Source organism: Staurois parvus, unplaced genomic scaffold (assembly GCF_062004578.1).
Source record: "Staurois parvus isolate SC_StPar_1 unplaced genomic scaffold, SC_StPar_1.0 ptg000394l, whole genome shotgun sequence".
Taxonomy (NCBI): Eukaryota; Metazoa; Chordata; class Amphibia; order Anura; family Ranidae; genus Staurois; species Staurois parvus.
In genome coordinates this window covers 2,708,363-2,722,194 of record NW_028318190.1, presented here as the reverse complement: position 1 = coordinate 2,722,194, position 13,832 = coordinate 2,708,363, and the positions used below count along the sequence as shown (strand labels likewise).

General features: G+C 42.3%; 1 protein-coding gene across 1 annotated transcript in view; it reads left to right on the top strand.

Annotated features, from left to right (window-relative positions):
• SLC9A1 (solute carrier family 9 member A1) overlaps nucleotides 1-13,832 on the top strand; it is a 74,704-nt gene that overhangs the window by 59,208 nt on the left and 1,664 nt on the right. The window contains exons 8-11 of the mRNA XM_089686240.1: nucleotides 2,312-2,485; nucleotides 5,680-5,791; nucleotides 7,085-7,186; nucleotides 13,472-13,544. Coding sequence (XP_089542366.1) covers nucleotides 2,312-2,485; nucleotides 5,680-5,791; nucleotides 7,085-7,186; nucleotides 13,472-13,544 — 461 coding nt within the window. The remainder of the gene's footprint in view (nucleotides 1-2,311; nucleotides 2,486-5,679; nucleotides 5,792-7,084; nucleotides 7,187-13,471; nucleotides 13,545-13,832) is intronic.

Genomic DNA, 13,832 nt, shown 5'->3' with positions numbered 1-13,832 from the left:
GGCTCAAGTAAGGAGGGGGGATCATAATAACAGAAGACTTTTTACCTTAATGCAGAAAATGCATTAGGGTTAAAAAAAAAAAAAAAAAGTTTACCTTTTTAGAACTACCGTATTTTTCGCTCCATAAGACGCACTTTTTTCCCCCCCAAAAAAGGGGGAAAATGTCAGTGCGTCTTATGGAGCGAATATGGAGCAGCCGGTCCGGTATTTCCACCACCGCAGTGTCAGAATACAGGGCCGGCTGTTCAATTCTGCAGCGGGACCTTACCTGTTCCTCTAACCAGCGCCGTGCTGTCTTCCCGGCTTCTGTAGTGTGGGCGCTTGGCTTGACAGCCAGGTGCCCAGTGCGCATGCGCGAGAAGTGGTGCGCTTTGTGAATGGTAAGGCGGCACCTGGGACACATGACTTGTCCGGTGGCTTCTGGGACCTATCACAAAGCACAGCGCTTCTCGCTCATGCGCACTTGGCACCCGGCTGTCAAGCCGAGCGACCACACTGCAGAAGCCGGGAAGACAGCGCAGCGCTGGATAGAGGAACAGGTAAGGTCCCACTGCAGAGCGGACACTAGCCAAAGAACAACTCCGCGGAAGTAAGAGCAGGTACCCGCTCCCCCCCCTCCCCAAAGGTCAGCAGTCATCTCCTGTACTGTCCGCAGTCTCTGGTCATCTCCTGTACTATGTCCGCAGTCTCTGGTCATCTCCAGTACTGTGTCCGCAGTCTCTGGTCATCTCCAGTACTGTGTCCGCAGTCTCTGGTCATCTCCTGTACTGTGTCCGCAGTCTCTGGTCATCTCCTGTACTGTGTCCGCAGTCTCTGGTCATCTCCTGTACTGTGTCCGCAGTCTCTGGTCATCTCCTGTACTGTGTCCGCAGTCTCTGGTCATCTCCAGTACTGTGTCCGCAGTCTCTGGTCATCTCCTGTACTGTGTCCGCAGTCTCTGGTCATCTCCTGTACTGTGTCCGCAGTCTCTGGTCATCTCCAGTACTGTGTCCGCAGTCTCTGGTCATCTCCAGTACTGTGTCCGCAGTCTCTGGTCATCTCCTGTACTGTGTCCGCAGTCTCTGGTCATCTCCTGTACTGTGTCCGCAGTCTCTGGTCATCTCCAGTACTGTGTCCGCAGTCTCTGGTCATCTCCAGTACTGTGTCCGCAGTCTCTGGTCATCTCCAGTACTGTGTCCGCAGTCTCTGGTCATCTCCTGTACTGTGTCCGCAGTCTCTGGTCATCTCCTGTACTGTGTCCGCAGTCTCTGGTCATCTCCTGTACTGTGTCCGCAGTCTCTGGTCATCTCCTGTACTGTGTCCGCAGTCTCTGGTCATCTCCTGTACTGTGTCCGCAGTCTCTGGTCATCTCCTGTACTGTGTCCGCAGTCTCTGGTCATCTCCTGTACTGTGTCCGCAGTCTCTGGTCATCTCCTGTACTGTGTCCGCAGTCTCTGGTCATCTCCTGTACTGTGTCCGCAGTCTCTGGTCATCTCCAGTACTGTGTCCGCAGTCTCTGGTCATCTCCAGTACTGTGTCCGCAGTCTCTGGTCATCTCCAGTACTGTGTCCGCAGTCTCTGGTCATCTCCAGTACTGTGTCCGCAGTCTCTGGTCATCTCCTGTACTGTGTCCGCAGTCTCTGGTCATCTCCTGTACTGTGTCCGCAGTCTCTGGTCATCTCCTGTACTGTGTCCGCAGTCTCTGGTCATCTCCTGTACTGTGTCCGCAGTCTCTGGTCATCTCCTGTACTGTGTCCGCAGTCTCTGGTCATCTCCTGTACTGTGTCCGCACTCTCTGGTCATCTCCTGTACTGTGTCCGCACTCTCTGGTCATCTCCTGTACTGTGTCTGCAGTCTCTGGTCATCTCCTGTACTGTGTCCGCAGTCTCTGGTCATCTCCTGTACTGTGTCCGCAGTCTCTGGTCATCTCCTGTACTGTGTCCGCAGTCTCTGGTCATCTCCTGTACTGTGTCCGCAGTCTCTGGTCATCTCCTGTACTGTGTCCGCAGTCTCTGGTCATCTCCTGTACTGTGTCCGCAGTCTCTGGTCATCTCCTGTACTGTGTCCGCAGTCTCTGGTCATCTCCTGTACTGTGTCCGCAGTCTCTGGTCATCTCCTGTACTGTGTCTGCAGTCCATTGGTTTAGAATATTTTTTTCCTGTTTTCTGCTTCTAAAACCTAGGTGCGTCTTATGGTCAAGTGCGTCTTATGGAGCGAAAAATACGGTATATTACAATACACATTATGTATTAACACTACATGTCAAATAAAATTCATTAAAATATTGCTCAAAACTCTAATAAAACATTCTCTCATTTTCTATACTACTTAGGCTGAATCGTTTTAATAAAACCTACGTGAAGAAGTGCCTTATTGCAGGGGAGCGATCCACAGAGCCTCAGCTCATTGCCTTTTATCACAAAATGGAGATGAAGCAGGCAATAGAATTGGTAGAGAGCGGTGGCATTGGTAAAATCCCATCCACTGTTTCTACGGTTTCCATGCAGTAAGTATGATGGCACATTCATTAGCCGCTTGTAAATTAAAGTGCAGCTCCAGCCAAAACTTTTTTTGTTATGCATTGATGGGGCAATGGAAATAGTAATACTTTTTGTGCTTGCTGTCTATATGCATTGAATAATAGTGACTTTATTATCAGTATTTTAACATATAACAATAGGTGCCATCCACTGTGTTTAGGATAGGGGCAGTTTAAGAGAATTGGATGACCACTTACTGAACTCTGATTATGAGCAGTGATGTGCAGTGCATTATACTAAATAGATCTGAAGCTTGTTTTCAAAGGAAAGGTTTTTATTTAAAGTGTTACTAAACCCACAACAGTAAAATCAGTTTATATGTGCAGTAAAACATGCTTGTTATACTCGTTGGAACCTAAGGGGTTAATCCTCTGCATTGTGTAAAAAGGCTGTTTGATCCTTTCTTCTCTGTTCCTCCCCTTTTTCAAGCGACCGCCTCTTTTCTCCAGATTGAACTGTAGGCATGCATATGCTCAGTTTAGTGTGTATTGCTAGAGAGGTGTTTTGTGTTTTTTTTTCTTTCTTGGGAGAATGTATGTGATCAGCACAGGGCCAATCAGCACTATCCAGACAGAGGTCAGGGGATTTCCATGCTAGAGCAGAAAGAAAACTCCTCCTACAAGCTTTAGCTAGTGCTGGGCTGCACACAGAAGTCACAGGACTACTCTAACCGCTGATGAAAAAAGGTATTTAGCAGTTTATATTTATTAAAATCAGGGTGGATAAAAATCAATTTTTTTTTTTAAAAAATCAAAAAAATTTGATTTTTTTTATTTAAATCGGATTTTTTTAAATAAAATGCTTTTTGAGGAAAATATATTACCATCCAAAGGCTATTCCATCATGAAATAAAGATTAGTTTTTTAATTATGTAGAATAAGGCTGTATATGTTTAATTGTTTTGGTAAATAAATTCCATTAATCCATTCACAATGTCATGCTCTTCCAGAGGTTTTTGTAAGATTATTGGGCAGTTTCTCTGCCTACAAGATATTATCACAGATGCTTGGTTTACTTTTGCAGTTCTCAAAACTGAATTTGACTCAGCGGAGATCACATGCCTCTTCTTCACAGCAAAAATGTTATAACATGAACAGAGTTAAGAAAAAGACCTTAATCCTAACTTCTACAAACCTATGAATACAGAATCAACCCCTTCAGTGCTAAGTTTCAAGAAGTTCAGTGAATAGAATAGAAACAATATTTTTCTGATTGTTTGGAGTGGAATAGATCTGCACAAGAAGAAAGTGAAACTAAGTGTGAGGAGGAAGGGGCTGACAGTCTACGTTTCTTAAAATATATATATTTTGTTTAGCCAAATTAGTTAACAAACATGGATGTTTAAGCAAATCACATATGCTGGAATGTTATTGTTTCAGTTGAATAAATCTATTTAAATTGTTATTATTAAGGTAATGATCATTTTTCTCCTTCCTAAGTACAACAGAAAAGTTGTCCAAATATAATAAACTGGGGATAAAAAAACTAATATGAAAAGTTGTTATTCTAAAAATCTTCATCTACTTGCATATTAAAGTTATACCAGCAAGAATTAGTCTTTATGTAGAAAACTAGGATTTAAATCAAGCCCTACTGACTAGTGATTTAAATTGTGATTTAAATCCGTTTGATTTAAATCAAATCCAACCTGATTAAAATAGTTGCATTTCCATGTTCTGTGTACTGTGGGAGACCAGGTGTAGTGGATGCAGGGTCCTGGGTTTAGTAACACTTTAATAATGTGGTGATGATTTTCCTTTAACCCCTTGTCTGCAAAGTCATGAGCCCTACTTTTAAACTCCGGAGGCCAGATCATTACAAAATTCCAAAACTTACAAAATTCCTGCCAAATTCCTATTAATATAAAACTGTATTGTATTAGTAAAAAAAATTTTGTAAATTTTAAATTGTTCCTGTTTGCGAAATTGTGAAAGTCGAAGGTAGTCAAAGCTATAAAACAATCTAGAGTTTGGCTTTCACCTATGAATTTTTCTGATGCTGAATTGCAGTGCCATGTGTGCGCACTGCATTGCTGTACATTGTGATAAAATGATGACTGTTGTGGTCTAGGCCTCATTCATTGGGCATAAAGTTCTGTACATCAAGAAGGAGTGTATTTCTGTGCCCAGGAGTCAAAGGGGTTTGTGTAAAGCTGTGGGCAGACGCCTGTACAAATGAATGACTGGCTGACAGACACATCGTGGCTATACTCAGATGTGCAGTAACATGTGTAGTTACTACCATGTAGGGATTTATAAGCAACCCAGTTCATGTCCAGGATGTGAGATTACCGGTGTACAGCCATAGTATCTGTCAGCCAGTTGTGGATTCATACAGGCTGCATGCAAACGCCTTTGACCCCGTGGATCAGAAATGTGCTATGTGTGAATGAGGTCTTGCAACTCATTCACATGGATGCTGTGGTCTGTACAGTGTGATCAATGTTTTGTTTATGTGGCTGGAGCTGCGTGCAGACAGCCTGTGTTAATCTATGGCAATGCGGCAGCTACATGAACACAGTAACAGGTTCTAATTTAACTGGTGTGTGGGTACAGGTGCATGACCCCAAACACAGACCGTGTGCATTCAGGGACACTTACCCGCTCCCCTGCCAAATTAGGACCTTGCGGCTGTTTGTACAGGCGCTGTGTCCCCATAGAGTAACAGGCTGCCTGCATGTTTGAGGCCATGCTCCTGCATAGCTTCTTTTTTTTTTTTTTTTTTCTTCTACAATTGTTTCGTTTTTCTTTTTTTTTTTTTTACCAACGTTGGTGCTAGATTTTTCTCTCATTAAATGGCATGGATAAACGCATCTCCTGCCGCTGGTTACTGTGTTCTGACAGCCGTTGCCCATGGTTGTCAGAATTCCCAAACAGTGACTCTAACTGATTGGCTACACTCATGGTTTGGCCCACTTTTTTCTGATACTTTGTTTTTGTTTTTTTTAATCTGAGTTTGTGAAGCTGTGTAGTGTTGGCAGGGCTATCCACAGCTCAAATTTTAGCCAATTCACAGGAATCAGTAGATATTTGAGACCTGTATGGTCAGCTTTAGAGCTCAATTTCACCGACTTTGGCTGTGGCTTCACAAAATGATTGACTTATTGAGCTAATGGAGAGAATCCATGTATGAAGATACTCACAGGTTTTCTTTTCTTCAGAAATATTCAGCCTAAACCTAAGCCAGAGAGAATCCTTCCAGCATTGTCCAAGGTGAAAGAGGAGGAGATACGCAAGATTCTGCGCACAAACTTGCAAAAGACCCGCCAAAGGGTAAGATACGTTAAACTCTTTATTTTTAGACAAGTTTGCTATTATGCAAATAAACTTGCAGCCCTTGTTAAATCTTTTTACGGATGTAAAAATGACAGAATACTATGGCGCAGTGGGGGAGATTCCTGCATCCACATTGCCTGATCTGTCAATTTTTTTCATTTAACTTGGTGTATACCCTCCTTAACCCAGGGAACTTGCTGGTAGAGAGCATTATTAAATACCTGATCTGTATAGTGTTGCATTTTCAATTGAACAAATGGAGACTGGTTCTTTGACCAAGCAGAACTAATCAACTGCAGTGGAGTTAGATAGGTACATTATTTAACATGTATATTTCAATCATTACATGAAGCCCAGCTTTAATTTGGTTACATATACAGGATCTGTAGATTTCACATTCTATAGACCCAGCAGGAAGTGGGGAGGAAATCTCTTCAAAGTTTGGGAAATACCCCCTAGACATCACTGGACATAGTGTCCTCATTTTTCCTCTATTGATGTTTTAGTGACAGGTTTGCGTTTTCCATTGCTTTCAGTTCTGGTAACTTTGGTCACCAGTGGAAACAGAGAGGGTAAATCTCCCTAACAAGGACACAGCTATGAAAATTGACAGGTGTTCTAACCCCTCACCACTATTCAAAACTAAAGGGACACTTAAAAGCAGACCTTTTTGCTAGCCCTCTGTCACTTAAAACATGGATTTTTATAGCATTGAGACTGTTACCAGTTGACTGGATGCAATGCTTGGGCTCCTGCAGCCTTTGGTTTATACTGAGGTGTGGACCTTTGGTTACAGGGCTGTATGGAAGTGTTGGGGGACTAGAATTGTAGTGAGTTCACCGCTCTTGTGTTCTGTTGTAAACTTCAAGTCCCCTTGCTGATAGTTTTTTCATTCACGTGAATCTTGTGGCCTGTGGAGGTGGAGCCAGGTGCAGCTTCTCCGATTTCAAATTTTAAAGATGGTGGCAAGGAAAAGAACTTCTGGCTTCTCTAAGGTGGGAGGGGACAGTTTGGGTAACATGAAAAGTGTTCAGAAAGGTGCCTTGGCCTTTAATTTAGAGTGGAGTTAGGCTTTAAATCTAAGTCTGTTTACCCAGACATGCAATATAACTTTGTATGTGCTAGAAAAAATGTTCTTAATTTTTGGTGGACTTGTATTTTGGGACAGTTAAGTTATTGCATATGTGGTGGAAGCTTAGAGGTTGCACTACACTTTTTGTTTATATAATGTGCTAGAAACTGTTTTTATTTTTTTTTGTTAATATTTTTTTTACACTAAAATCTCTGCAGCTACGCTCATACAATCGTCACACGTTGGTAGCTGATCCCTATGAAGATGCCTGGAATCAAATGTTACTCAGAAGACAAAAAATTCATCAAATAGACCAGAGGGTAAGTGCTTTAATATGAAGCAGCTTTACTGAAGCTAATAAAGCACAAAACATTTGAACACACAACATACTGAATAGTTTCAGTGCTGGGGAATTTCTCTCTCATTCTTGTATCTTGCATTTCTGTATATGTTCTAATGATACAATATGCACTCATTATTGAATTTTTTTTTTTTACTTTATCCAGTTGTCTACCACCCCCAGTACATACACTGCGGGCAGAAGCTACAGGCTAAGTGACGTACCTGTACGTCACTTAGCACATGTGCACTGGCACGCCGCCTGGGGTACATGGCTCCTGGTACCTGGCCGCTTTCGCTATGCAATCACATGATCACAATGTCCACAAAGCTGGTTTGATGACCCTCATAGATTTAAGTAGTGCTGCTTCAAAGGCCTGATGATGGTCCGTTCTTTCCTCATGAACCGAGGAGTATACACCTTTTAGCAGCTTGAGGAAACATTTGAAGCTCCCGACCGTGAGAAACACTGCTATATCCAGATTCGTAATTTTGTAGACTCTCTAGTTTGGAATTATGATGGCTTTCAGCTCTCAACGGCATTTGAAACCTGATGCTTTACCTGCCTGACCACTCAGGGCTTGCTTTCTCTACTCTAGTCTATTCTTCTCTTTTAGGTGCTTCCCCAAGCCTCCCTCGTACTGTTCAAGTTGGGAAGCGCATTTTGGTGCCCTACAGTCCCCGTAGGATTTGTCCTCGCATAACATTCTGGCCCTGGAGAATTTGTTTAAGGTCATGTCTAGGTGGTATCATACCCCAGTGAGAACTGCAAAATACTTCGACCCAGGCAATATGAAGCACATATGGTGGACATGTCCCAAACTCAAGCAGCTATGGATTAGAGTGTACGCTTTGGTCAATACGATCTTTTACTCCAATATATGTAAAGACCCATAGGAAGCTCTACTCCACAAGCCCATGTTGTAACAGATGAAACTTATACTGGCAACATATTTTTATGGTCACTAAACAAACCATTGCGGGGGGAATGGAAAACACCTCTCCTCTTTTTTGAGGGGGTGAAGTGATTGGTACACGGGGGACGATGGTGAACAAGAAACTTACAGCAATACTCAGGGATGCCCAGGATAAATTTCTCCTGGGGTGGAGCCTACTTTCTCTACTGTGCCCCCCCCCCCCCCCCCTTTTTTCTTTTTTTTTTTTTTTCTTCCCTTTTTCTTATCATCCTTCCGTCTTTCTCTTTTTTTCAGTTTTTAGATGTAATTTATCGCCAGTAGCGCTGAGCCTGTTTATTGCCTTTTGGCTCTTTTTATGGCGTTAATCTACATGGCATGTATACTGTGGGCTCTCTCCGGCTTTTCGTTGTTGGCTCTGGCGTCTGGTCACTGTTTTGTATGTATGCCTTAATTTTTTATGCAAATATAAGAAAAATATTGTGAAAGAACGACTGCAATGTTCTCCATCTCGATCCTATGGAGCAGACTAAGAAGACTATTCAGAGGAACCATCCACTGCAAAGGCTAGATGATCCTTGAACCTGAGGACAAATTTGCTCAGTTTACTGCTGGATGCCAGAAGGTCCACATCCGGCATCCCCCACCTGCAATGCAAGGTTTGAAACACCTGGTATGAAGAGACTATTCTCCTGAGTCCAGCCAGTGATGACTGAGGATGTGCCCAGGTTTCCCACACCTGGTTTGGGCACATCAGGGAGGGCTGGGATGTGAAGTTCTGTCCAAGCCAGAATCCGATCAGCTTTTTTTTTTTTTTTTTTTTTTTTTTTTGAGCTGAAGGAACCTGTGGCTCCTCATTGATGGTTTATGTAAGCCACTGCTATGGCATTAAAGAGGCAAACCACTCCATAATGTTAACTGGGCTACCTGTTTCCTCAGGCAACCAAGTCCCTTGCACCGAGGGAGTGTCCAGGACTACTCCCCAGCCAACAAGCTGGCATCAGTTGTGAATCTTTCAGACCAGTGGAAAAATGTTTTTTCCCAAAACTAATTCTGGTGATCAACCAGGCAAGAGCAAGTCTGGTTTTGTGGGTCAGACTGAGAGACAAAGTCTGCTTGTGCTATGCAGTAAGAATGTTGAGTTGAAGGAGGCAAACATTAAGACCAAAACGCTCATGCAAAAGAGTAGAGTTGGTTGGCTCCTGCACTGTAGCATTTTAACATGGATTTCTTGTCTTCCCTGTGTTAGGAAATGTCTAGACAGAAAAGTATCCAGGGAGGAGGCCTAGATACTACCAAGCAATGAGTTGGTTTTAGTGCAGAGTTTGAACAATTTGATGCAGCAATGGAAAACAGTTTGTGCTAATTGTGTTCCTCTATAAGAAGTTATCCCACCATGGGAATGCCCCCCAAATTCAAAGTAGGGCAAAGTACAGAGGCTAGCACCGTGGTGAAGACCCAAGGTGCAGATGCGTAATAAACTGGTAATAGTGTATGACCGCCACAAAATACAAGAAGTGTTGATGTGCCAGAAAGATGGTGATATGCAACTGGGCATCTTTGATGTCTACAGAGGTAAGAAAGTCTCTGGATAGAAGGAAGTAAGGCTGACTTGGTAGATTCCATGCAGAATGTTTGTGCTTGAATCCAGAATGGGGCAAATTCCCCCTTTTTGCTTAGAAAAAGGTGAATAGGTTTGAATAAAAACCCTGGAATGTTTACTTTTTCAGAACAAAAAGGCTGTAGCCCCTTGAGAGAAGAGCTGCGTTAGAGCAACTTGAAGGTAGTCTTTGTAGGGATGCTGGCAGGTTTGACAACATAAAATAGGGCAGAGGTGCAGATTAAAATTCTAGCTTGCAGCCCCTGAAAGCCACATTCTGAACACACCTCCCCTACTGTGACAAGTGGAAACTTCCTCTGATTGTGAAAGAGGACTTGCTTACGGATTTGGAGGATTTAGGAGTCCTGGATTTATGGCAGAACAAAGTCCCAGGCTTGCTTTGGACTTGAAGGCCTGGGAGCTTTGAGAGTTTCCCTGTGTCAGTCTTAGCCTTCTTGTGCAGAGCAAAAATAGGTGCTTTTTCTCCTGGTGACATATTTGATTAATTTACATATAGTTATATAGGTATTCTGGCTGAAAAAAGATAAAAGTCCATCCAGTTCAACCATAGAAAAAAAAACCTATACCCAGTTGATCCAGAGGAAGGCAAAAAAAACCCCCAGCAAAGCACGATCCAATTTTCTCCTGCTGGGAATTTGTCCAGGGATTGACCAAAAAGTTGTTTCCCATTAAGGGACATATACAACAGATCTTTCTCTTGCGTTCTTTGACAGATGCAGCTTTTCGGAATCTTGACCATAGGGTTTTAAAGCGCCACCTACAGGAGTAGGTTCTTGAAAGCCAGATTTGAGGGTCATGGAGTTGTCGGGTTGGGTGTTCCCCACAATGTTGCAGGCCTCTGGGGAGATATATCATCATCCCTGGAAGGTTTATATTGCCTGGTGCAAGGCTCTGTGTGTGCATCCATGTCCCGTTTTGGTGGCTTGGGTGTTGGCCTTTCCTCATCGAGGCATTGAACAATAATTTGCCTTGAGTACCATTATGAGTCAAGTTTCTGCCCCCATTGTTTTTTGTTTTGTTTTTTTTTTACTGCCTCTTGGCCATGCACTTCCTGCTTCGCACCTTAATTCAAGGGATTTGTCATCTGGCACCCAAGGCGTTCCCTGTTACAGTGGGACTGGGACTTGAATGTGGTTCTCTGGAAGACTCCCTTTAGAGAGTGTTCAGGATATTCCCCTGCTTCCACTTTCTCAAGATGTTGCCTTCTTGTTCACCACTACTTCTATATCTACTGTCCCATCAACATCGTAAAGCAGGGCTACAGGCATAAGCTCCAGTTGTTGGAGGACAGAGGAATCTGTTAAGCCAAGATTGAACCAAGATGTGCAGCACACAAAGGTGTGAAGATTTAATGACTGAATAAGTCAGAAATAAATGTTCGTATCCTGCAAACTAGTAAAGGTGCCCATAAAGAGATGTCAGTCCATCCAGTGAATGCACACTGAACCACTCAATAATGGTAAGATGGTCCTTTTTATTAAATATAAATTGTGTAAATAATCACCATGAGTACAGAGGCTGTCTTTCCCACATAGCTGATTAGCAGCACCATGGTGTGTTCCTAAGCTGTATGACTCTACATTACACAACCTCGTAGCCACTCGATAGGGGTGATGCTGAGACCTAAAACCCGCAAAAAAGAACAAGCAGGCTGGGAGACACTGAAGTGTCAATGGATGGAAGAAGAGCTGGAACCGGCGGTGCACTCACTCAGAACACCAGAATTGACGTCCCTGAAAATGGCATCACTAGGACTTTGTCACTACTTGTCCATATGGCCACTATGCTGGAGAGGGAGCTGGCATCACAATGTTTTCCCAGACAACATGGCAGCTTCTTTGTCAAATCAAAAAGTGGAGATCAAAGGGAACATTTAAATAGATCAGGGCTAGTGGATCGGGAATATATATAAAATACACACACACACACACATAGTGTATATAAAAAGTCTACACGTCCCCGTTAAGATGTCAGGTTTTTGTGATGTAAAAAAAGTGAGACAAATCTAAATAATTTCAGAACTTTTTCCTCCTTTTTAATGTGACCTATAAATTGTACAACTGAATTGAAAAACAAACTGAAATCTTTTAGAAGGGGGGAGTAAACATAAAAAACTAAAATAATGTGGTTGCATAAGTGTGCACACCCTCTTATAACTGGGGATGTAGCTGTGTTCAGCATTACGCAATCACAGTCAAAATCATGTTAAATAGGAGTCGCTGATTAACCCAAATAAAGTTCAGCTGTTCTAGTAGGTCTTTCCTGATATTTTCTTAGTCACATCTTATAGCAAAAGCCATGGTCCGCAGAGAGCTTCCAAAGCATCAGAGGGATATCATTGTTTAAAGACATCAGGAGAAGGGTGCAAAAGAATTTTCAAGGCATTAGATATACCATAGAACACAGTGCAGACAGTCATCATCAAGTGGAGAAAATATGGTGCAACAGTGACATTACCGAGAACTGGATGTCCCTCCAAAATTGATGAAAAGACGAGAAAACTGGTCTGGGATTCTGCCAAGAGCAACAGTAAAGCAGCTACAGAAATATCTGGCAAGTACTGGCTATGTGGTACGTGTGACAACAATCTCCCATATTCTTCATATATCTGGGCTATGGGGTAGAGTGGTAAGATGGAAGCCTTATCTTACAAGGAAAAATATCCAAGCCTTGCTAAATTTTGCAAAAACAAATCTGAAGTCTCTCTCAAAAGCATGTGGGAAAATGTGTTCTGGTCTAATGAAACCAAGGTTGAACTTTTTGGCCATAATTCCAAAAGATATGTTTGGCACAAAAACAACACTGCACATCACCAAAAGATCACCATACCCACAGTGAAGCATGGTGGTGGCAACATCATGCTTTGAGGTGGTTTTTCTTAAGCTGGAACTGGGGCCTTATTCAAGGTAGAGGAAATTATGAACAGTTCCAAATACCAGTCAATATTGGTACAAAACCTTCAGGCTTCTGCAAGAAAGCTGAACATGAAGAGGAACTTCATCTTTCAGCTTGACAGCGACCCAAAGCATACATCCAAATCAACAAAGGAATGGCTTCACCAGAAGAGGATTAAAGTTTTGGAATGGCCCAGCCAGAGCCCAGACCTGAACCCGATCGAAAATCTGTGGGGTGATCTGAAGAGGGCTGTGCACAGGAGATGCCCTCGCAGTCTAATAGATTTGGAGTGTTTTTGCAAGGAAGAGTGGGCAAATATTGCCAAGTCAAGATGTGCCATGCTGATAGACTCATACCCAAAAAGACTGAGTGCTGGAATCAAATCAAAAGGTGCTTCAACAAAGTATTAGTTTAAGACTGTGCACACTTATGCAGCCATATTATTTTAGTTTTTTATTTTTACTTCCCTCCACCTAAAAGATTTCAGTTTGTTGTTCATCCCTGTTGAAAAGTCAGGTTTATGTGATGACATTTTTTTTACATCACATAAACCTGACATTATAACAGGGGCATGTAGACTTTTTATGTCCACTGTACATACATATACCATATACAAGTATTACAATGAAATATTCCACAAACCTGGTCCTTTGGCAAAAAAAAAAAAATAAATGTAAGTTGGTTGTTAAATATATGAAAAATACATGTTTGGGTGTAGTTTAAAAAGGGTTACTTATTATAAATAATTGTTGTTTATATGTATAATTATAAATATCGACATTAACACTTTCATTAAAAGACCACACAGGCTCTTGTAATTGCTCTGTTTGTTCTAGGCAAATAATTATTTGACTGTTCCTGCACACAAGTTGGACTCTCCCACCCTTACCAGAGCTCGTGTGGGTTCAGGTGAGCACAAATGATAGGTATTGTGTGTGCCCAGAGCTCGACACTTCATGTTAAACAATACTGTATGTGAGTTATCCTGAATCCCTCTTTATTACCAGTAATGTATGTGTGTACACGGAGATGTATGTACAGAGTCACTCCTTATTGGTGGTAATATTTGGCCCTAAGATTTTCCTTGTCACCAGTATTATATTTGTCCTGATTCCCAGTTCCATGGGAGTTCTTCATTTTTTCTTGTGTAATATATGGGATCTGGATACAATCGTCTCTTAATAATATGTAAGCCCA